At 38.4% G+C, this 24,691-nt stretch overlaps 1 protein-coding gene across 4 annotated transcripts in view; it reads right to left on the reverse strand.

Moving 5' to 3' along the window:
• Positions 1–24,691, reverse strand: part of cobl (cordon-bleu WH2 repeat protein) — a 56,079-nt gene that overhangs the window by 25,388 nt on the left and 6,000 nt on the right. For 3 of the 4 annotated variants that reach the window (XM_059339414.1, XM_059339415.1, XM_059339412.1), the window contains 7 exons: positions 14,940–15,134; positions 12,037–12,247; positions 9,972–10,200; positions 7,742–7,786; positions 6,890–6,978; positions 6,479–6,550; positions 831–1,010 (listed from right to left, as the gene is read on the reverse strand). In XM_059339414.1, coding sequence (XP_059195397.1) covers positions 831–1,010; positions 6,479–6,550; positions 6,890–6,978; positions 7,742–7,786; positions 9,972–10,200; positions 12,037–12,247; positions 14,940–15,127 — 1,014 coding nt within the window. In that variant the 5' untranslated portion in view covers positions 15,128–15,134. Of the gene's footprint in view, positions 1–830; positions 1,011–6,478; positions 6,551–6,889; positions 6,979–7,741; positions 7,787–9,971; positions 10,201–12,036; positions 12,248–14,939; positions 15,135–16,743; positions 16,908–24,691 lie in introns of those variants that run through there. The other variant, XM_059339413.1, reaches the window with a different exon arrangement.

Consider the following 24,691-nt stretch of genomic DNA (forward strand, 5'->3'; position numbering starts at 1 on the left):
GTACTTTCACTGATTTAATATTCTCATCATCAGTTTCTCAGACATGTTTTCTGCTCCTCCACACTCAGTTCCGTCCAGCTAATTAAGCTTAAGAGGATAACACCATTCTCCATGCCGCCCTGAGAATGAAACTTCCTCTCGATAACATCCAGCAGGAACACTAGCTCCTCCAAATAAACAAAACATATTATCAGAGGGAAGGTGGAAGGATGTTGGTTGCTAAACAACATTTCCCAGCATGCTGCCAGAAGACTATAATGAGACTGCAGGGAGCTGTTTCTCTAATAAAGATGATACAGGTCACTGTGACCTTAAGGAGCTGAATCTGAGGTCAAAACACCCTAAGGAAAGGCTGATTGCAGCTTTCACATGTACTACTCCAAGTCAATACTGAGCACGGAGGGATTTGGATATTTTTACACTTTTCTAAGTTGAAAAAATGTGTTTTGTCATTATTATCCCAATTATACAGTGTTTTTTTTTAGGAATTTATGTGAGTGACTATGTCTTCACATAGTAATTTCATTTCTGTGTGCCTTTTCACGTGTGTGTGATGTTAAAGTAGAAATATTTAGATATGAACTACAGCTTTTGCAACACTGGAGGTATAGTGGCAATCAAGCACAGAGTGAATCTAATGAAGCGACATGTGAAACGCATAGTTCGCTAAGATAGTGTCAATCCTGTCAGTATCCTTGCCTGCACTGGGTTGTTTTTATTCAAACTGGCATACTGTATGCTTGGGTAAATAAATTAATTTATCCCAGTATGCATAATTTCATCAATGTGTATTAATCTGACTAACACATGCAGCTCTTTTGTCTCCTTACCTGATAGCCCTCATAGCCAGTGTGCCCCATGGTGGGTGTTGGGGCCCCGGGTAGTGCTGGGGCCCTCCTCTTCTTGGGCTCAGCTTTCGGGGACATCCTTAAGTTCATGGCCGACTGAGACTGGCCCAAAGTGCTGGGTCGATCTTCTACGCTGGGGACCCCTGACCCAGTGGACAGACCCTGTAGGTGATGTCAAAAATAAAGAGGCTGAGGCAAGATGGACAAATATATAAACTTACCAGAGCTTTAAGGGCATTTCAAGGACATTTTATTATCAATTTAAAGTGAGGCAGACACATGACCACTGAGTTATAAGCATATAAATTGATCTTGCTGTTGCGCCACCCATAACTGAAATGCCTTTGAAGGATTGCCTTTAGTGATCTCTGTCCCTCCAAAGGCTATTAGAAGCATTTAGCTTCATTAAAAAAAATCCCATTACCCTTCTAGCTTATGATGTCAATGTTCTGTCTCTTGTAAGTCACAAGAATATAAAAACAGCAAGACAAACAAACAATACTTTCAACTAAATGTAACTGAAAACGTTCCCAAAGTAAGATATCTTAACAAACACAGGTGATGACAGGTTGCATATCCCTGGCAGTGTTGATTCAAAGGGTTGATTTTATGGTTAAAACTGACAACTATATTATAAGCATTAATTCCATCGAGATTAAGTTTTAAACTGATCTCAGAGGGAGATCCCCCACACCCTTTTTTTTTAAAGTCTATTCAAAAACATGCATGCATGCACATACTACTCATGCAATCAGTTTCTTAAGGTAAAGTGCATTCTTCAGTCACAATAATTATTGCAACATTTATTTGACTGAGTTGAAAGTGTGACCACATTTTCAAAGGGTGGCTGCTTCTGACTAAAGCATCGGAACAAAAAATGGTTTTCAATATCTGATCAAAGAGAGCCCAAAGTGCTCCTGAAAATCTGAATCTCCCCGTGGCTCAGCTTGGTACAGAGCCTTGGCACAATGGGGGAACCAAACCACGACTCACACCCCCATGATCTAAGAAAAGAACAGTGTTTAAAAGCAGATGAATTGATGCATTCAGACAATGCCTGGATACAGCATAAAAGCAGAGCAAAAAAAGGAACATAAAGTTCAGGTCATTAGAATTAATTGGACCCAAGGTTAGAACATCTCACAGTGGGGAGGGATGGGAAACAGTACTTCTAAAAAAAAAAAAGTCCTGGAAGAGAGCAGTCCACTGGGCATGCCTCTGCAGCTTTTATTCACATTAGGGGCATTTCACATATATGTGAAAATATGTCACTGCATGCAAAATAATATTTTATTGGGGAGCGTGTTGCCTTGCACTGAACTTAAAAATGTCCACTGTAGCAAGATGCATTTGTACTTTATGTAATCTTGAGCAAGAAAAGTGGAAAATGACAACTTATCCAAACAATATCGCCTTTGTATTAATAACTGACAGTGACTATAACACTGAGTATTTCTGTGATTCATAAAAACATAAACATGACAGAAACAAATGGGTAAAGAAAACACATTCAATACATGAAAGAAGCACATGAACACAATGCAACCTAAGTTTACAACAGAAAAAAAGACAATTTAAATTATAAAAGTATTTACAGTCAGTTTTTTCCTGAGCTGTGTGACTGACAAGGGTAAGAGCAGGGCAAGGGGGAGGTGGGGATAGATGGCAGACGGGGAGCGACAGAACAAAAGAGAAATGTTGGAAGTGGAGGATTGATGTGATTTCTGTTTGGAATGCTTTAAAAGGGAGTTGGCTTTCACCCCGCCAAAATATAATGTTCAAAGCAGAAAATTCACATGAACTCTCTCTGACTTTTTCACCTGCTCGATTCTATTCCTTCCCCCTGGTAAACAATGTGAAATCTGTCAAAACAGTCAGAGAGGAAAAGGAAGCTGTAACAAACGTATTGCAGTATGTGGAAGGGAACCCAAACTCACAGTGTCCTCATAATTATAAAGTGTGTAACTTAAAATGAACCTATTGAACTTCCGCAGAACTTCTTCATAAGGATTATGACTTGCATACTGTATCTCTGGGGAATGTCTTTTAGTACTTAAATGACTGATCCTACTACAAACCACACATGCAAATGTAAAAATCTCCAGTGGCACATCAAAATGTCAGAATCACTTCTTACTAATCACACTGAAGGTTAGTCTAACTTCAGCACAGAGGAGAATCCTCCAACGCCTACTTTGAAAAAAAGATAAATTCTGCTTTTATGCACATAAAACACACATCACTGTTTGACTGTTTATATTAAAGTAATGACAACATGCAGTTGTTCAATATATTTAAAAAACTTACAAGCTTAGCTGAATAGAAAAGATCATAATTTTCTACTGTATGACAAGCTACTTAAGGAAGAACTAAAAAGTAATGTTTCACTGCCCTCTGTGGTTGTAAGTGATAAGTCTGTTTCACCTCTGATGGGTGTGGTCAGCCTCTGGGCATCTTTTGCTGCAATCCATGCAAGTTGGAAGTTACATTTTCTCTGTTGAGATCTTAAAATGCATTTCTAAATAAATTAAAATACTTTAACCGTGTGCCTCGCCATGTTTCTGTGATGTCAGAAAACCTGTCACCACACCCCACGGTGATGTCATGGTGTACTGATACACCCTCGAGTACACTTCTAAATCCCTACAGCTCAGGCCAAATGGACCACCTGAAAAACAAGATCTTTAGGTGGTGTTAGGTAACAACACAAGCTCCCAACTGCTTCCCTAACTGCATGTCATTGCCGTGATTATTAGGTTGGGACAGAAAGGATTAACTTAATAAAGTTTATTAAATTGTTTTACTCCTGTGTCTTAAAGAGAATGATGGTTAGAGCTGATTTGATACTCTGAGATAATGGATAAGTAATGATAATAATAATAAAAAATAAAAAATATTACATCTAAAAAAACAAGCATATTGTTTCCCTATTTGAAGTCAGTTTTCTTCAGTCAGCACTGCCCTATAACATGATGCTCTCTGACTGTGACTGACACACACACACACACACACACACACGCACACACACACACAAACACACACACACACACACACACACAGCAGTTTAGCCCCTAATGAACAATTAGAGATAAGAGGCTGGGCTTTTAGTGCTAATGTAGCCAAGGTAGGGTAATCTGATGCCTTTAGCCTGATAATACTGTGTGTCTATACGTGTGTGTGTGTTTGCTTGTGTGCACCAGTGCATGTGTGTGGTCCGATAACAGCCCCAGACTGAGAAACAATCATATCAGAGAGAAAAGCCCCAGCTGCATTAAACCCTGCTGGAAAGAACAACATGGCTGAGAAATAGCAATATGACTAAGAAATATAAATTTCTTTTCTTAGTTATATTTCAGTATTTTCAATGTATTTTACATCAAAGCAAATGTGACATACTGTGATTGAATGTTTAATTCACAATTTAATTTCCCTGTCTTCCTTCATTGTTGCTGTTTCAAAAGGAAGATGTGTAGTCAGACGTTTCTACTGTACATAGACATTAAGAAGAGGATGAGGAAGACCCGGAAGAAAGCTTAGATCGTGATGAGGAGGACGATAACAATGAAAACGATTCAGTGTTGACGCGCCAGATGCTCAATGCTGAAGGAAACAATAAGAACAAAGAGGTACAAGGGTTGAGTAGTTCAGGCTTGTGCTCGGCAGGACAGTGAAGTGAACCTGAGTGAGCCGGGCAGTTTTTTTTTCACTAATGTAATCAAACACTTTATTGATCTGAGGTGAGCCACAGATGGCTGCTGCTGAACTGAAGTTCATGGCTTCAAAATCAAATTAAAATGATTGAGTTATAGATATAACAGGTAGAGAGCTGCCTGATGCAGAATCTAAAAGTACCTCCTGTTCAACATGGATATACTATTGTAGTTTGTTGTGATGCTCTTCGAAGCAAGTCATCACCAGTCAAACGCTTTGTATCTGATTGTCTCTGAGCACAGATTGTAAACTCCCTCATTCTGTAACTGTATGATAAAGGCTGTAAATAGCACAATACAGCACAATTCCTTAAAGCAGTTTATGCTTTATTATTCAGTATCTATACCAGTTCCCTTTCTATAGGAAAGTAAAGCAGCACCGTTATTACTCCTCTTTGGGCCTGTGAGTGCTAACAGACTAACCTTCTGGGGTCACTTGCTGCCCTCTGGAGGACACCAGTGCTCATGACCACAACTCAACAAATGCTCAGGAGCATCAATTCTGTTTGCCATATTCTGTGAAGATTATGGTGAGCATTAAGGAATCTCTCAAACTGTCAGATTTCCCATAAATGTAGCCATTATGACTCAATGGTTCCTGCTTACTTTGCAGTTTCCACCTCCACTTGGAGACAATAAGTCACGGAAAATGATGATGCTGTGTCTCCTATTGGCCTCTATTGGTTTCAAGATAAACACAATTTTAATGTGAATCATTAATAACAACAGAGAAAAAAAAAACACATTTATATTTTTTGTTATTGGTATCAAGAGAAAAATCACTGAGCAGCCAGGAAACTTGAATGTGAATATAATATTACCCCAGTTAACAAGGTCACATTTGGCTCAATTTGTTTCTCTGTCTGTAAGCAGGATTGCAAAAAAAAGCTATTTGGCTGATTTTCATGATACTTGGTGAAGCATGGGCTGAGGAATAACCCATTACATTTTGGAGCAGATCTGAAACATTTAGCAGATGCACAGAATATTTTTCACTTTTATCAAAATTGCTTATTTGTGCTGCATTTATGTGGTGTTGGAATAAGTGGAAAAGTCTGTTCGCGACTGGGAAATTTCACATGAACGCCTCCTTTAGTCAGAACACTAACTCGAAAAGTTGGTTAAAATGGTGTTTCACTTTTCTTGTCTCACCTCATCTGTTTCTTTAGCTGTAACGCTATACTGGAAACATTTATCAACATTTTATTCAAACGATCTGAGCAATAAAATAAAAAATCTTCTTTGTATCATCTATTTTGTTTCTACATTAAGCCTTAAAGCTCATGATCAGACTGAAGAACAGCTTCCCAACTTGGGAAATGGGTTCATCTGAGGAGCATGTGAATGCACCAATGGCCTTAGTCTGGGCGCTACAAGTACCAATTTTAGCTTACTGAAGTATTATTATTTGATGATAACGTTATTGCCAGCCAGCAGTCGTACAGCCTGACATGCCCAATAACATTTATCAATATACAAAGCATTTTCCTCACAGTCCATTAAAAAGATGAATATAGTACGCACAGTCGCAGAGTATAAAATATCATGTAGCCAGAATTAAACAGAGAAGGCTTTTATCTTACTGCCATATCAAAGTATCAGCAGTCATGCAAGAAATGGACATAGCAACAGGAACCCCCCAACCAATGTGATAAAACCCAATGACCTGCAATAAGCACTGCCTTTGTTTAGCTTTTCCAATTTCTGTTGATCCAACCCTGGTGGTAATGTTTGAGGTTTGTTTGTAGTTTGTGTTGATACTGTATTAAATTCTACAGGTGTTTATGTTATTATGTCCACCCATATGTATGATTGGAATGCTTAAGAGACGAGTTAAGGTGAGATCAAAATAAAACCAAATCCCAGTTTGATTTCACTTATCACATCTGGACAGATGTCGGATGTGTCAGTAATACTTACATTAGATTGTGTGTCTGTATTTTGGATTACATTATCATCACAGTCATCCATGTCCAAAGATGTTGTTTCTCTCTGCAAACGGAAGGCACAGCTGACATGCAGCATTCAGTTGTTCAGCCATGCATTTAGCCTGCCTCGGCTATGAACGGCATGCACCACTCAAGGTTAGTTTGTAAATTATTACACAACCTCAGGCTTCTTACTTGTGCAAAAAAGTGACTGCTAAACTTTGTGTGCAGTTATTATGACACTGAAGAGGCTCTTGATTAAATAATTCAAATGCAATATTGTGTGTATGACAACAACTGCTAAAATATGTAATTACACTGCTAAAAGTTAAATTATTTAAGAGTGAGAATTAAACAAAAAACATAAACAAATTGCAGAAAAAGCAGATATCTATGGTATTACCTTGTTTTTCCTCCTGCTGAACTGGAAGATACCCAGGAGGCCTTTCTTCTCTGCTCTGCCCAAACTGGCAGTACTGGAGCGGATGGAGTCTACCAAAAGAAAAAGAGGAGGAGGAGGAAGAGAGGAGTCAGACATATCGTGTCAGTGCCAAGCAAAGCAAAGGAGTCAGTTTCATTCCTAGAAAGAGTTAATAGGGAACTCAGTAGAAGTAAGTGACAAATGATACCAGCATGCCTAGGTTTATTAGGTTAACAGTACAATTAAGAGTGGATTTGTCAGGACAGTACTCACATGTGAGACAATTTGCTTTAATATACAATATATCTTCGCTTTAAGACATTTTGCATGTCCACTTACTTCACTTGTTTTAATCTATAAAGAACTGAACAGAATCATCTACTATATTTTGTCAGCAGAGGGCGCTACAGCTTAATTTTCCCTCAAACAACACTTCTATCTCACCTTTACAGTCAAAGCAGAATTTATCATGATCACTATTGGCTTGAGGGAAGGGAGTGAAGGTAAACTAACCATTAAAAATTACAGAGCTATACTACTGGGTTATTAGGATTTTGCAAAAAAACAAAACAAAAGCACACTAAGTTTATAATAAATAATTTCAAAATGTCTGGCATTGATGATGTTAACACTAATATAAATTACCGTACAGTGGCATTAAACCAGCAAATTATTTCTTTGAAGACACCTTTGAAGGTGTCTAACAAGCAAACATGCCAGTCCAGCACGGTGAAAAGCAGGGTTAGTAAGCAAGCGGCAGTACATTGGGTTAAACAGCTACATTTGGGTGGAACCAGCAACACTAAGACAGACAAGACTCATCGTGACTAATACCTGAGTAGTTAAGAGCAGGGGCAGAAGCCATTTTAGGCTGGAGAACTGAAAAAACATAGCACATGAAGTCATTTATGGATAACTGAACTTTTTCAGAACCACAACACAGCTGGTAGTGTTTCACCAAAAGAAGCAACACTTTATAGATTAGTAATTTAAAGATTTTCATTGAAAAACCATGTTACACATCTTTCATAACAGTGAAATGCTGACAGCTAAACTATAGCCATTATGTAATAGTATTTGACCATAAAAACTTCATAATGTTCTCAATGTTCTTGTTTATATCCTTCATGACCATAAAGCACAAGCTTTTCCTGGGATCACACCCTGTGACAAGAACATTACCTATAAATATCAGTGGGTGTGGACTGTTACCATGGTAATGAACCATTACATCAGATCTAACCAAAATTCAACTTCCTACTAGATAAAGGATGATGTATTTGAATTGTTGTATCCCAAGGGATAAATTATATTCACCAAGTTAATTGAGATAAACATATATTAAGACAACACAAGATTATATTTTTTTAGCCAAAATTGACTCTGACTGCATAGACTTATGTCAAAAAATGTACATGCTTGTCATGCTGTACAGCTGAATACAATGCTATTCTGGTTTTGTGGCTCATTGCACTTAAATACTTTAAAATAGCTGCTCCTGGCTGGGTTTGCATGAGATCCATATTTTGCTCAACTCCCTGGTACTAGGTAGTGACTGTAAGTAAACACTGTCTATGTTTACCTTTATGTTCCCTATTGGAAATTTTCTTTCTTCCACAAACAGGTCAGAGCATCCACAGGGGAGCATAAACTGTGTAGATGTTAGAGATCTATGCTCAGGCTCAGGCTCACTGCAGCCACCATACCCTCGTTCTATAGGCCCAATTAGCTTGCAAATCTGTGTAGAGGCTTTGCCATATAGAGGGCTATCCTAAATCCATTGGTAGGGAGTGAAAGTGCAAAGGAAAGCCAGTAATTGTGCTCACTTACTGCCCCTAAGCAGAAGTTCACATGACATAGAATGAAGAACCATTATATAGGTTCTGTTGTGCAACTTTCTTATTCTGATAATGTATATAAACGTTTGCTACATGGCCCTGTCTTTTTGGTGGCTAAAGAAAAAACTGATTTGTAGGATAATTAAAATAATTAAAAACCCTAATTTCACCAAATATGTATCAGCTTGTTTGTTGATGTGCTCATATATTTTAAAGACAGTGTGATCTACTAATAGTATATGCTGAAGTAATTGCTTTGGGGATGATATTCATTCGCAGGCAAACATCAGATAATATGACACAATGCCTGGACAAGTCAAGGCACCTATCAGTATCCACGATGACCAGTTTTATCTGCTTAAGTTAGCTTATGAACATTTAAATAAAGGCTCTATTCTATTTAAATTCACTGAATCGCACATAAGGGATATTATTCAACATAACTAGCACAATTTTTTCTAACTTCAGCTTCAATACATTGTACATTGAGTAAGTTAAAAGTGAATGAACCCCAAAAAGAAAATAGGGTATAGATACATAGATCTTGTTATGCTGGCAGCCAGGAAATGTATAACTTTAAAATGGAAAGATACAGAACCCCCTGCAATAGCTCACTGGTGGAATGAACTTTCAAGCTATCTTACACTGGATAAAATATATTATAGGCGTAAAGGCAGACTTTTTAAAAATTTGGCAATCTCATATGGAATTTGGCTTTAAGAGCACTCTGGGTCAATATAAGGCATAGTAAAAATGGCAAGACCTGAGCGTTATAGTATGTGTTGTTGTGGGGGTTTTTTTTGTTTGTTTTGTTTATCTGTTCTTTTTTGGTTTGATTGTTTTTCTCATCTGTTTGTTTTCTCATGCTTTTTTTTTTTTTCTTATATGTTTTATTTGTTCCTTATTTATGCTGTGTAACAATGTCTGTTGTATGTTGAGGGTATAGGTTTGGATATTATTTTGGTTTTCTGAGTGGTGTGAAAGGGACCAGCCCCCCGCTTAAGATTGGAAGGTGTCTCGCTTTCTGTAATAAGTTTTTGACTTTGGCAAACTTGTGTTTCTGTGCATATTATTAGAGCTACTTTGATTTACCCTATGTGAGGGAATATGAGTTGTGGGGGTTGGAGTTTTGTGCATATCCTCTGTAACCTGTTGATTGTGTGTGATAAAAAATATAATAAAAAAAAATAATAATAAAAAAAAAATAGGGTATAGTTAAAGTTTACCTAGGCTCTGGTCATGTACGTAGAGCTCCTTGATCCCCAGTTCTGTCAAAGATGTGTTGAGCGGCAGCTCGTGGCGACTGATGCTGTCCTTCAGCAGCAGGACATGTGCAGGGTCAAACTCACACTTCTCACAGATGACCGGTATCAGAGCCTGGAGTGGTACCAACGGGTTGACCCGAACCACTGCCTTCTGGCTGCCGTGGTAGTTAACCATCAAACGCACTGTTTTCTGATACAGAGAAAGGAAAATAGTGGCTAAAGAATTAGAACAAAACTGGGATTTTCTCTCCTTGCAGTAAACCAACAAATGAATGACATGAGTGTCTGTAAAGCGACACAAAGGGTCCAAAGGTTGGCTACATCTCTGCCTTAAAGGAAAAAAAAGGTTGGCCTCGGTGGAAGAAATTAGACAAAAAGAATCAAGATTATTAAAGCAGTTGAAAGTGTTGCTGTATTTGGAGTTTGAGTTCCTGATAAAGACCAAAACAAGTAACACATGCTGAAAGAAAAAGCAGAGAGAGACATTCTAAGACTTTAACAATGAGTAACTTTAGGTTAGACTTTGGTTGCTGACAGAAAAAAAAAACATTTAATAGACTAAAGATGATGATGCATGCATGCATGTGTGTCACATAGTGTTCTTTTATGGAGAACAGACATGCCACTCTGTACAGCAGTCTTTATCACTAAGTGGTTCACATCAGCCTATAGAAACACACTCAGAAGTCAAGAGCATGAACTCATAAAATGCCTCTTCAGTGGCAGGGAAAGAAGTAAGCTTCACTTGTATTTAATTATCAATGGCTAAATCACTCTAGTTACGTCCAACAATGTTATATTGATGTGAAATTGTTAAGCATTTTACAAAAACTTTTTATTACATTTGATCTACCCCATTCATATCAATAAGAATAGATTTAATATTAGGGACACTTCTAACAAAGTACAGTTCAACCACACCACAAAAGACAGTCGTCAAAGTGATCAAGTTAAGTCAACACCTTTCTCAAACTGTTGCAACAAAAACTAAACATTATAACCTTGGATATATTGCAGTGTAACTGTGTTGTGACTGAATTTATTATAGCCAGGTTTATCTAAAAAACCTGACAACTGAGTGATTAATATATCACACTAAAATTATTTTATTTTATTTTATGAGCTGAGACTGCTGCAACAATGAGAAGACAGATACACAAACAGAGAAGAAGAAGAAGAAGAAGAAGAAGAAGAAGAAGAAGAAGAAGAAGAAGAAGAGGAAGATGACTGACAGCAGTGTCTGAAATAGTGTCATTCTCTGGCCTTAGGCCAGGCGGGGTCAAAGGGAGAGAGAGCAGCCAGTGAGCCCTGAGAAGAGCAGAGAAATAATGCATGGTAACTAAAGGTAAGGCACTCATCAAATATTCAAACTGTAGGAGGAGAGCAGAGGAGAGGCAGAGAAAAAGGGAGAGACAAAGACACTAATCCTCAGTAGAAAAAAAGTTCAGACAGGCAAGTAAGTTATATAAAGAGCTGACAACAAGACAGGTGATGAAGAGAAAAAAGGCACACTCAGACTTAAAACAACAGAGTATAAGAGGGGACTCCAATGTCATGCTTGGCTCGTTAATCCAAGTTGGCTTCCTACCTTAGCATGGGCCCTTACAGGTTTCACTGGCCTTGCTTTCTGCCAGCAGTCAGAGGTAAAAGGTAGAAAGGGGAGGGATGGACATTACATAAGGCTACAGGGTAAGGAGCTATGCTTCGAGTATGTGCAGACTGCACAGCTATTATATTAAGGGCTTTGTCACTGGCAGTCTGGACTACAATAATCTACATAACAATATAAACATGGGTAGCTTTGGTGAATTTTTTCTCATTTGTGTTATTATACACGCTCTTTTTTTAATCTAATTTGTTAAAATATTAGATGCTTCTGTTTCAAAACACACAAAAATACAAGCCAAGCCAAACCAATCTAAATGTTACAGGTTTTAAATATGTTGTGACATGTATAAAATCTTAATACAAATCAAACAACATAAAGAACATCCAGATCGCAGTATCAGTCTCCACTGCAACTCACCTCTGGGACTTTGGGTGCTGGTCTGCGCACCACTTTCTCCTCCCAGACTTTCTCCTTGATGAGGACACAGGCCACGTTGAGGGAGCCCAGCAGAGCGTTGGGCTTGAACCCCAAAGTGTGGCCCTCGGGCGTCAGCAGCTCCAGGGTGTGCAGTGCTGGATTCAGGTGGTAGCGGCTACACAGCTCGACCAGCAGGTCCATCAGCGCCTTACTGAAAGAGGGAGAAAGAGAGAGAGAAGAGGGGGGAGAGAGAGAGAAAGTGAAAGAGAGGGGGGAGGGAGGGAGTTTGGAAGAAAGAACCAGAGGAGATGGGGAGCGAGGGAGAAAGAGAGGCAGGAGAGAAGATAGGGTTACAAAGCCCAACTAGCCTTAGCTCTGCTATAGAGAATAGTAATTACTTCATACAACACAACAGAGACACAATCACATCTAATGCCTGTCAAAAGGACGGCTACTGGTAGGATATGACTTTAAACAATACTGTCAGTAAAAGATACCTTGCCAAATAACAGGATAGGCATAGATACGTATGTTTGTGACGTTATTTCAATATCCTCAAATTCTTTCATTCATTTATCTGTTTAGTCTCATTGCTTTAGGATCACTTTATGGCGGATTAGTGTCTTTCTGATTATATGTTTATTCGTACTGCTAAGTCTGCTTAAATAAACAATAAACAATGATCAACAACACTGAGCCAAGGTGTTTCCACAGACGCCGTGCCAAACAGCATCTGAGAAACACAGGGTTGTCACATGAAACAGATTTATTCAGTGTTTTTACTGGTTTTGATTATCTGGTCAGTTTGTTTTGGAGAGGAGAAGAACTCTGCGGATTTGGCTCCTGAACAATGAACAGTGTAGACATTCTAGAGAATTCTCTGTTTGTGTGTGTGGGGGTGCAACTGATGAGGAGGCCTGCAGTACTACCTGTCAATCCTCAGATAAAGAAACCAAGAGACAGACTCCAATGTTTTCTGGGAACAGCCAGATCAGATGACAGAACTGAGAGAGATACCACTACAAAGGACACCATTGACGATCACTAACACATGAACACAGTCTACAACTAAAACAACCATCTGCAATCAACAGATCCAGTGTCCTGCGTTAATATGTGTTTCTTAAATTGATTTCAGAGATTATATGCTTATCATTTTAACCAGTAAACCGCCACATGAACCTGGTTTCTATAAAGGCATGTTAAGTTGCCAAGCATTGTCCATTGTTACTGAGCTTCAGTTTAACTGGATTCTGCATCATAAAAATGTCAAATCTTGACAAGTTACATTACAGGGACATCCGTCTAAGATTAGGCAAAAGGCATCTAAATATAATTTTTGATGTGATGAATTGGTCCAGTCATAAAAATGGCATACTTGGTTTGAATATGAATCTATATATTAAGTGTAAGCATGATGTTTGTATAATAAATCAATGGCACAACTAGATAAAGACTATGTGGGAGAGTGGAGGTAATGCATTATCTATCTTTACAGCTGCTTAACAGATCCAGGTCAGGTTAGGGTACATCGAGGGGTTAAAAGGTTAACAGCATACATTTCACCTACAATTCCCCACCTCACAAAACTGAAACATTATCTGTATCTTGAAGTTGCTATAGTGCATTAAAAGACACAATGTTAGCATATTACTATAATCATATCTGTACTATTACAGAATTACCATCAATCCTCCAAACCTCTACACCAGAGCCACAGAAATTTAATTGAACAATTTTTTTAAATATCACCACAAAAGATTTTATTTTATTAGTAGGTCTTGATAGTTTACTTTTAAGTGTTTAACTGTCCATGTTCTCATAATAAATTGATGACAGCAATAGCTGAGGGTTGAGCTAGTATCTGCTATTTATGATGCATTTTTGTGTTTATGACACCATATCTTATCTTTTATGACCATATGAGTGATCACAGTATCAGGCACTAATGTTAGTGAGTGTGAGTGAGCAATGTCAGGAGATAAATTGTAAACACAGCCCACCTGAAGTTAAAATGTAATATCATACATTACTTTCCCAAAAATGATCTATAAGCCGCAATAATATCTAGCTTTTAAAATAGTTGTAAGTAATGGCAGGCAGTTTGAAAGGCTTACCAAAATGTTCCCTGTGTTTTACCATCGATTGTTCCCTTTTTAATAGAAAACAAAACCTAGTATAAGGCTGGAGCCTATTTATGTCAAGATTTTACCAGCAGAGCACCAGTAAGCCTGTTCATCAAAATGAAAGATTCAGCTGATTGATCGGCAATCGCAGTGGAAAACACATAAAGACTTATGGATGAAAGGGAAATCTCCATTCAACAACAACAACATAGCAGATGCCATTGAAAAGGATTGTGACCGTTACTGCCTAACTACGGCGATTCATAAATCATAAACACACTGAGGTGAAGTTTGTTTTGCATCAAACCGAGCCAAAAAAGAAACCAACTTACTTTGACAAGTCGTAAGTAGCACAGAGACTTCTACTGGCATAAAAGTCTGTGTGTTTTTAGTTTGTCCTGTAATAAGGAGGCATCCCTGATTTTCTGCCCCAGAGGAGAGAACCTCATTAGGGGCAGAGCATTAGCAGGACAACTCTCTGGGACAAAGCATGTGCTGAGACTGGGAATGGGACCCCTTTACAAGGCCCCACTGGCACAAAAACCAAAACAGACCTACAAGCAACAAATGGGTCTTATATTGTTTGTCTGGTGACGGGTCAATAATAGTCACAACATACAGTGACATCATATTGTTTAGCTAAGCAACAGCTAAGATGCTGATATTTGTGGATCTAAACACTTTTATGCATAGTATAAACACTATTCAACAGGATACACCATCAACAGGAAATGCCCATATTAAATGTGTGCTTCGTGCCCCTCTCTACTCTCTCACCTGCCATCCTCAGTTACAGAAGTCTGATATCCCTGTGGTAGGGTTAGCTGTAAATCCACAGTCGGCCTTAGCACATTCTCCTTGGTGTCCATGCTTGATGTCCCTCCCCCATCAGGCACAGTGTTTCTGAAGATGTGGCGTGGGGCGGGTAGAGGGGCCTGGGGCGGAGGTGGGGCACGTGCCTTCATTCTCCTCCTGTGAGATGACAATAACACAGAGGATACAGAGGACGATATTATTAACTTTTTAGGTGTTGTACTACTGAAGGTTTTCCATGAAGTAGTTTAGCACCGTAGGCATTTATTTCACACATTGTACCACGAGTATCACGTTTACAATTTGCATATCAGTCTGTTATCTGATCCATCAAGGACATGTTTTGATTACAAGTAAACAGTGCATTGCTTCAGCTTCTGTATATGTGTATTGCTTCTGGTTCTAATTCAGTGTTATTCATTTTATTAAAACAACTTAAATCATGTTGGTTCCTCTGAATAATTTATTGTTTTTCTGTCTTTCAGTTTAGTCTTAGTTACACAGCAGACATCTTAATGAACACAACCCATGCTACCACTGCAGGAGCAGCTTGAATATCAATGACTGTTTTCTGTCTTTCTGTTTGTGACACAACCTTTTCTTCACTTAGATTACATAACAGTTTACAATTATGCTGAGCTGATCTTTTTGGTTGTCAATATGATCCAGCCCTGAGCAGCTGCTTATTCAATCTGTTCCCAACACTCCTCTGAATAATAATTTAATAATTCATAATAACACCCTTGCTAATATGACTCCAAAGCACTCATAATTCTACTGTCTTTCAATGCCTGCTTTCAGAAAGTTAAAGGAAAATTGTTACTTTAACGCAAACAACAACCCTCACTGGATCTCATTTTTTACCTCTTTGAACTCATAATACACATATTAGATTTCAGTAATGTTAAGAGAAACTAATTTTAAAAAGTAGCTATTTAATGAAAAGAGATGGCCATACACACCATCGTAACACAAAAGCTGGGTGTGCTGATAAATTCTGACCAGGCTGCAGTTTGTGTTAGTGGCCATTGGTTCCATGTTGGTTTTGTTTTGTTTTGTTTTGTTACAGCGTGATCAACATACATTCTTCCCAAAACAAACTGAAAAACAACACTAAAGTTCATGTAACTTAATAAAATTAACATTAACACATTAACATTAACATTTATCATCCAATCTATTACATACCAATACTAATATTTAATCTTCAAGGCCTAAAACTCATTATAACTGTGTGTTTAGAGTGAACTCGCCATTAATCACAGTACTAAAATGTAAACATTAGGGTTGAGTAGGTTGGAACAAAAGTGAGTGAAACCATCTGAAAATGTTTGTATTTTAGTATTAGAATAACTTTAATTTTTATGGCATCAAAAAATATTAAAAGTGGCAATATTTAGAGGGTCAAACGGTACTGCTCAGGTGCATACCATGCATAATTTAGTATTGTGACAATAGCTCTATGAAAAGCATAAACAAACAGATAAGAGTGCAGAGCACAGTCTAACCACAGCTCCTATGTGTGGAGATGTGGCAGATGTCAATGACATGCTGGCGACGAGATGCTGCTATCTGCACATTTGACCTCGACTTGACGTAAACTGTACTTAGCCTGACAGACACAGCTGATTAGACAGAAATTAAACACTTCATCCAGCTAACAATGACAAACAGCTATTGTACAGCACACGTTTCCGCACGCACTCCCTCTCTGACTTCACAGCACAAATATTAGCCTGAGATAACAAAAGAAAAATATCCCACTCACGTCAAAAACAGTCCTTGTGTTGATTAAGTGTTTCCAATATGTGTTTTATATCAGGCTGTTTATAAAATCCAGTTCCAAGGATTAAGCACACTCTCAGAGAGAATGCATGTGTTAAATCCAGTGGTGAATTATCCAGTATCCTTCATGGGACTCCTGCCCAATGTAACAGCAACAGAGAGGAAAGAATGCACGTGAACATAGCAGAGTGAGCGGACTCTAACCTGGCTACAGTTAACCATTAACAGCTAAGTCGGATATCAACTAACTCTCACCCACAAGACCCATAGTGTCATTGACTCATTATGTAATGTAGAAAAGTGTTTTTTAAGTGGATGCATTGTGGATTGACAGACTATATTTCAGAGTTTGACAGTATTGATCATAAAAAGAAGTTCAATCGAGTGCAGATCATTTCTAATAACTAAGTGCAAGGTGCTCCAAATAAAAGTGCATTCAAATACATACAGTTTATCCACAAGATATGAAGATGATTTTCATAAGCTGCTTAACGACCTGTATATGCATGGGATTTCTGTATTTTTCAAGTCCCAAAGGTAAACAGAACTTGGCTCTGTGGAAGTGTGGGACTGGGCCAAGGCCAGGCTTAACACAGTCAGCTAGTATCCTGCTCTCCCTCTCACTTGCTGTTTGTCTCACCATAACATTTCCCTCTCGCTCTCTCTCTTTCCCTCTCTCTAACACGCACAAAGACTCCTTTAGGAGAAGCCTCGTCTCCCACAGAGTTAGAATGGGCGAGGGTAAACAGAGAGAGAAAGAGTGAGAGAGTAAAGGAAAGGCAGGGAATGGGCACAGGGGGGCGGTAAGTGCTGAGCTGCTGCAGGGGCTGAGTTACTAATGGGATCTCTCTCTCTCTCACACACACACACACACACACACACACACACAGGGTTACTAATGGACCTCTCAGAACCACTCAGTTGTTTTCACTTGACTAAACAGCATTTAACAAGGATATATTTCTCTCACTTTCCTCTTTTAAATCTGTTTGGGCTTCAGGTGTTTATGACAGTTAAGTTAATGTTTTTTTTTAAAGTTTCAAAGGTAATAATCTAAAACAAATAGATGCTGAATTCATCCCAAAGTGCCAAAAGTGCTGTTGGCTCATGTGGTCTAAAATTATAATCAACCCAAATTCCAAAAAAAAGTTGGGCCGTTGTCTTAAACGTAAATAAAACAAAGTGTGAAAATGTAAGTAATCCAAGTCACCCCAGTAAATAATTCACACAACATTGTCAGTGCATTGTGAAAAGTATCGTTATTTTGTAAATATTACAGATGAGTTGTCCATCTTTTATCAGTCACTTCACTCAATTTTGACAAAAACTGTAGTCCGTAAAAGTTTTAGTTCTGGAGTCAATTCTGTTATCTTGGGCAAACATTCGGCCATGATTTTCTGGTCTTGTGTTATTTGTTTTGCCTCCGTAAATGTAACGTGTCCTTGGGTCCCTTGAAAGCTGCTATAAGAATAAGAGCAATTCTTTTTTAATTATTACCCACAGTAAACATGGCTGGAGACAATTTTGTAGTTTATGATACTTCATTAGATTCATTTCAATACAGCGTCTGAGCTTCTACAAGTGCATTCTCACTTCTAAGATAATACTGGTTGCCATTTATTACTGAACATTATATATAGTAGTATTGATGATGGAGCAATGACACATGCTTGATTGAGATATCTCTGAGTCATTCTTAATGGCATAAACTACAGGGATTTCTTCCAAAACCCTGGTGTGTGTGTTAAAGTCAGATGTACACACAGTCTGGCAGGTGATTATAAGGTGGAAGACTTTGAGACTGTCTTAACCCAAACAGACATGGTCTCACAGGAATCCGTGAAATAGCCACGGATTTGCTTAACTCAAAATCCGTGGAATAGCCACGGAATCACTCAAATTTCCGTGAAACTGACACGGATTTCGCTACAATGCAAGTTAATGACAGTCATATCCCGTGGCTATTCCAACATACAAAGTGATTATGTACATTCACTGAGTGAATATTTAGAAAATAAAGCATATATTTCTCAATAGAAATGTGATGAAAATCCATTTTTATGCAGAAATGAAGTCAAAATATTGATTTTTTTTTCTGCCGGGACCTTGAAAGTCACGTGACTTGGAACAAACCAATAGGAAAAAATATCCATGGAATAGCCACGGTATACGACTGTCATTAACTTGCACTGTAGCGTCAGTTTCACGGATATTTGAGTTATTCCGTGGCTATTCCACGGATTTTGAGTTAAGCGAATCCGTGGCTATTTCACAGATTCCTGTGAGACCAGGTTCCCCAAACAGACATACAGGGGTTTTGACTAAATACAATACAGTGTAAAATTAACAAAATCATGATTAAGATTTGCTAATATTCAATCAAGTACTAAGTTAACAGCAACAACAATTCTGAGCACAAGCAACAAGCATTTGGTGAACTTTTGATTCTCATCAACATGATCTTTGGTGCCAGTAACTGAATATAGAATATGTCAGTGTAATGTGTTAGTGAGCACAAATTGTTTGCAGGTAGATTTAGGCTATTCACAGCCTACCAGTCATCCTATTTTGCTGTCTGTCTGTTAGTCTCTTTAACAGATTAGTCTAATTGTCTGCATGTCTATGTGCTTGTACGTAAGGCTACCTCCTCCCTGACCCAAATACAACCACGCCCCATGCTCACTCCTGATCAAGGCACTTAGATGCCAAGCCTGAGTGTGTGAGTATGACTGTGGTTGTGTTTGTGCTAAGATACAGATCAGTGTGAATACAGGCCAAAATGGAAAATGCAGAAATTTAAAATGGTTACAGAGAGAGATGGAAAAGGTGTCAGATGGTTTCAGAATGTAAGAAAAAAGAAAAAGCTCCACAAATTACAGGTTTGGCAAGATTACTGCAAACACAGTGCCACTGCGTGTACAATGCAAATCCATGAATGTCACAGTCAGATTACTGTTTTTAGTTGACAAGTTAAATTACATAACACTGCTCAGACACACTGGAGACTACCTTCAGGATTTTTCTAGGGAAAGAAGTAACTGTCAGTGGCTGTATTTATCCCAGCCATGGAAACACAGCCTGAAAAGTTCCCACTTTGAAAGGTCTTGTAAAAATACTGGAATATATTAGTTTTATGCTCTGTCAGCACAAGCACCACCAAACAAAATTCCATTAACAAGTGGTCGGTTTTTAACTTGAACACTATGTTCTGCTGTCCCTACTTCCTTCTCATCTTCTCTTGATCCTTAAACGTATACAGATATACAAAATAATGGTTGTGTATTTGATATTTTACTCACTTTCTTAAGGGTCCAGTAACTCCAACTGACCTTATTCCTAGCCCATAATAATACATAATAATTTCTACAGTAGCTACCCCAAGAATAAGGTGAGACAAATGGGACAGCATGAGAAAAGCGGAGACAGACAGACTGGTCCACTCTAAACAACAAAGTCTTCTGTGGATTGTGTGAGTAAATCAAACAATGATTTAAGGCAGCAGATGGAGCCACACTGACTCATGAAGTCAGTAAGTCAGTCATACAGACAATAACTAAGATAGACAGACAGCCAGAACATGAACATCCCTCAGATGAGAGTTTTTCAGCATCAGACAATAGGATCACTAAAACAATGAGCCACTATTCTCTAATGAACACAACCGACTGTGAATGGAGCAGATTAATTGGCCCAGCGCTGACTGACCTATTTGTACATTCGCTCTGACACACTTTGTGTATTCTGAGAATTTAAACATTTGATCAAATCAAAACTCTATCCCATATTATAAGGACTGTTATATTCAAAATGCATGTCCACAATAACATTGTTTGAGGGACATAAACACTGAGGCAAGATTTGAACTGAACTGCAAGTCCTTCTCTTTGAAAAGTAAAAAGGCTTTTGGTCTTCGGCACACATAAACACATGTCACACTAGTAACTAACCCTTTCCTAAAGACTAGGTGATGGTTGGTGTTTTAGATCTATTATGTCCTGTCAAATAAATGTCCAGTTTTAGAATCAAAGCAGTTGGGAAAAATACAAAAACTTTGCTTGTCTTGTTAAACTTTAATTTCCATCAAAATACCTGATTGAGATGATTATGTTTAAAGAAACTCAATCAATTTTGTAGCTCTACAAAACAAACTTTTATTTCCTGCCAATGGCTTTAAAACAGTTTGAGGACATTAAAGGCAGCAGTAGCGCAGTTGTTGGAGTGGGGGGCTTGATTGTGGTCATGGTGGTTTGATTCTTGACCTTAAACAGTCTATATTCCTGACATTGACATAGCTCGAATCACCCACGAGCAAAACACTAGGTAATGTCTTGCTATATGACGATGTCCACATTTAATACATAATGATAGATGATGATATGGTTGTTTGGGGATGGGTGCCTCTTATAATTTACTCCTATAAAAGTAAAACCCCCATTCCAAAAAAGTGGGGACATTGTCTAAAACCTTAATAAAACAGAATGTGATCATTTGCTAAATCTTTTTTTTTAACATATATTCAATTGACAGTATTTTAATCTTATAGCTGGTAATCTTTTGTTTTTTGTGTGAAAATACACCCATAACTCTGGCTTAGTGGTTGATAACTGTCAGACATCCAATACTGACACTGAAACCAAGAGTCCTACATAAAGCTTAGTCGTGAAAGAGTATATTACTAATTTAGAAAACAAAATGAATATAAAGCAACACTGCAAAATGCGTTTCATTTTAAATTATTATAACTCTATTCAAAAAAGGTTTAAAAATGGGCTCAGTTCAACATGGAATATTGTTTGGGAGACATATCAGTGAAGCATACAAAACATCAACAGAGTAAGTATGTTTTTATCCCCGAGTGCCACTTCAAGACCACACCCACCCACTTACAGGGAAGCACACACGCAATTGTCTCTGTGCACACTTGAGTTTTAACCTCCTGTTGTGCATTGGACACAGTATGAATGATACACATCCTGCACCCTGAGCCACTTATCTCACACTCACATACACTGTCAGCATACCCCTTGGGTGTCATGGTGTCCCCATAGCAACCTATATTTACACCACTTGACTGCGGAAGAGTCCAGACCTCAGTTTAGCAGCAGCTGTCGATTTTAGGTGCATGCACAAAGTGACCCAGAGAAAGAGAAAGAGAAGGAGAAGAACAACAAGGAGAAAGAAGAAACAAGCAGGGGAAAGCAAGGGAAAGACAGACAGAGAGAGAGCGAAATACTTTCTGTCTTACAAGTAAGTATTAGAGACATATGAGCTCAGTAAAGCATTTGTTTGCAGTTGCTAGGCACACAATTTCCTAATTCAGCAAATGCCATGATGCTCATATTACCAGTCATGTGGTAAAAAGCCCCACCCCATGGCAATGCCAAGTTAACTGGCTCAGTGATAATGATAGTGTGACCCTCTTTATTCACAGTGCAGAGGTGGTCCACCACAACCTCACTACTGCCCTCATAGCTACAGCCAGGGAACAAAACATGGAGACAGTAGGAGCACATTAAAGTGCAAACTGTAGACACATTTTTGTTTAAATATCTGCTTTTATGCACAGTTATAACTAAGTATAACTAAGTAATGGAACTTTAAAAATATATTTTTTCGAAGAAAAGTCATGTTGACATTCAGTAGTCTTTGCTGGTACATTGCAGCATATCTTGGCATTTTACAACCAGCGGACCAATGGATAAGTGGGAAATCATTGATAGAACTATCACATCACACAGGTGCCAACCCACGAGCATGCATGTGCGTCATGTGCATGTAAATGAGATAAACAAACAGTTCCACATTGCTACTAGAAGACTAGAACTCCACTGGGAACCTTTACCAAAGCTCCATATGTGGATACACGCAGTGTATAATTACAAGGCTGACGTTAAAGACAGGTTGACATTTACACTGGTAACCACTTACTGCCGCAACATTAACGTTACGCGATATATAAAATAACCTGCTGAGTCCAATTTTGCATTAACTGTCATACCTACCTCATTCAAAGGTGGAGGTAACAAAGAGCCACACTATTATTATAGTTCACAAGGGTAATATATTGTACTTTTTAATCAAATTAACCAATAATAGCATAAAATCAATACAAATGGCTCCACTCTTAGGCAGACAGCACTTTACTACATGCCATGCCATGGTATAAGCCTGTTGTTGCAGTTTGTATACAATCATAAATCTTTCTCAGAATTTGAGCGATTAAGCAACACTCATTTGGAGCAGGATTGCCTCAAATGCAATACATTAGAATTCAAACTCCAAGTGTATTACAACCTGAATGACAAACTGTCTGAAGGCTCTGGTGGACTGAATGAGTGTAGGAAATCCCAACACTTTGTTTTTATCAATGGAGGTGCAGTTTGGCTGTGTTAAAGATGCTGCTGTGTTTATATACATCATTTAAAAGAAAAATATATTGTTCTGGAATGGTTTACAATGTTCAGAGTGACAACCTCTCTACCAATATTAAATCAAGCAGGTTAGAGCTCAGCACAATCTGTTCAACAGGAGTGCAGAGTCAGTAACAGTAACATAATAACCCAAGGGAGGAAAAAAAGACAACACCACAACTCAGGTGCCAAATGAACTGTTGCTCATTGGGATCAATTAGGTTGCTTACACTCCTGACAGTTATTTTAAGGGTTTGCATTCTGGATGTATTGCAATGACCTCAGGTTAAGTCAGCAACCGGTGATCCAGGGGTATCTGTTTCACACCTACTTAAAGGAGAGAAATCTACTTACTGTAACAGCACCCACACCCATCCTCTCCTCCTCTTTCCTATCCTCTCACGTCCTCTCTTCACACATTTAGTCATCTTGTCCACTTATGACCAGTGACACAGAGGCTGTCGCAGTTCAACACAACATATGTTCCAAGACAACAATAGCTCCACAAAAATAGGAAGCAAATTTACCCTTGTGTCTGGAGAGATGGGAAAAACTGTCTAGACCTTACTTTTATAAATATGACTGACACTTGTGTAGATTTATGTGTTGACATCAATAAAGAGGCAGCTGTGTTTTACTGGACAGGTGTTCTTAGTGTTCATTACACTTAGTATACAAATCAGGCTGTCCTGCAGTCAAGTAATGAGCTAATAGCACACCTTTATCAGTTGGTTCACTTAAGTAAAGGTCCTGATCCTCTCACGTTTCAAATCAACTCTCAAGCCTCAATGTCAACGCAAGCTCGCTGGTGTTTCCTAATTGATATTCTAACTTCAGAATTTAACTTGAACTTGAACTTAATCTCATAAGGGGAGGTAAATAAATCAGTTGTTGAGTCTCATAAGAATTTACAGTGTAAGTATTGTTTTTATGGGTGCACATAGAGCTTGTGGATGGCAAACAGGCCCACAACACAGGAGGAACAGAGGGAAAAGGGAAGGAGGGATAATGAAGGTTGGTAAGAGGGAGAGACACAGGAATCTCAGGTGGCACAAAGCCCCATATGGCTGGAGAGCAACAATAAAGGGAATAGAAAAGGGTAGATGGGTGGAGTCCAACATCAGAGAAGAAAGGAAGGAGAGATGGAATGTAGAAGCAGAACAGCAGGAAATAATAATTAGTCTGTTCTCTATTCCCTGAGCAGCTTGTTCAATTAGAGAGAGCTCCTGCTGGAGAAACAAGAAGGAAAACACTTATGTTACAGATATTGTTGGCTTTTAAGCACCCCAGGATCCTTTGATTTGAAAATATAACACATAAATCAGTGAAAAGCTATAGTAAAATGATGTCTAAAATGTTTTCAATGGGGTCTTCACCACTGAATCCGGTTTTTGCAGAGAAGAGCTACAAATAAAGGGTTTCTTTTTTCTGTATTCACTAATGCCCACAACACTTAAAGAAAGACATAATTTCTTGAAAATGACTGCTGCTGATTACTGAAATGGTGGCATAAAATGGTTG

The sequence above is a fragment of the Centropristis striata genome, chromosome 8, assembly GCF_030273125.1.
Source record: "Centropristis striata isolate RG_2023a ecotype Rhode Island chromosome 8, C.striata_1.0, whole genome shotgun sequence".
Lineage (NCBI taxonomy): Eukaryota > Metazoa > Chordata > Actinopteri > Perciformes > Serranidae > Centropristis > Centropristis striata.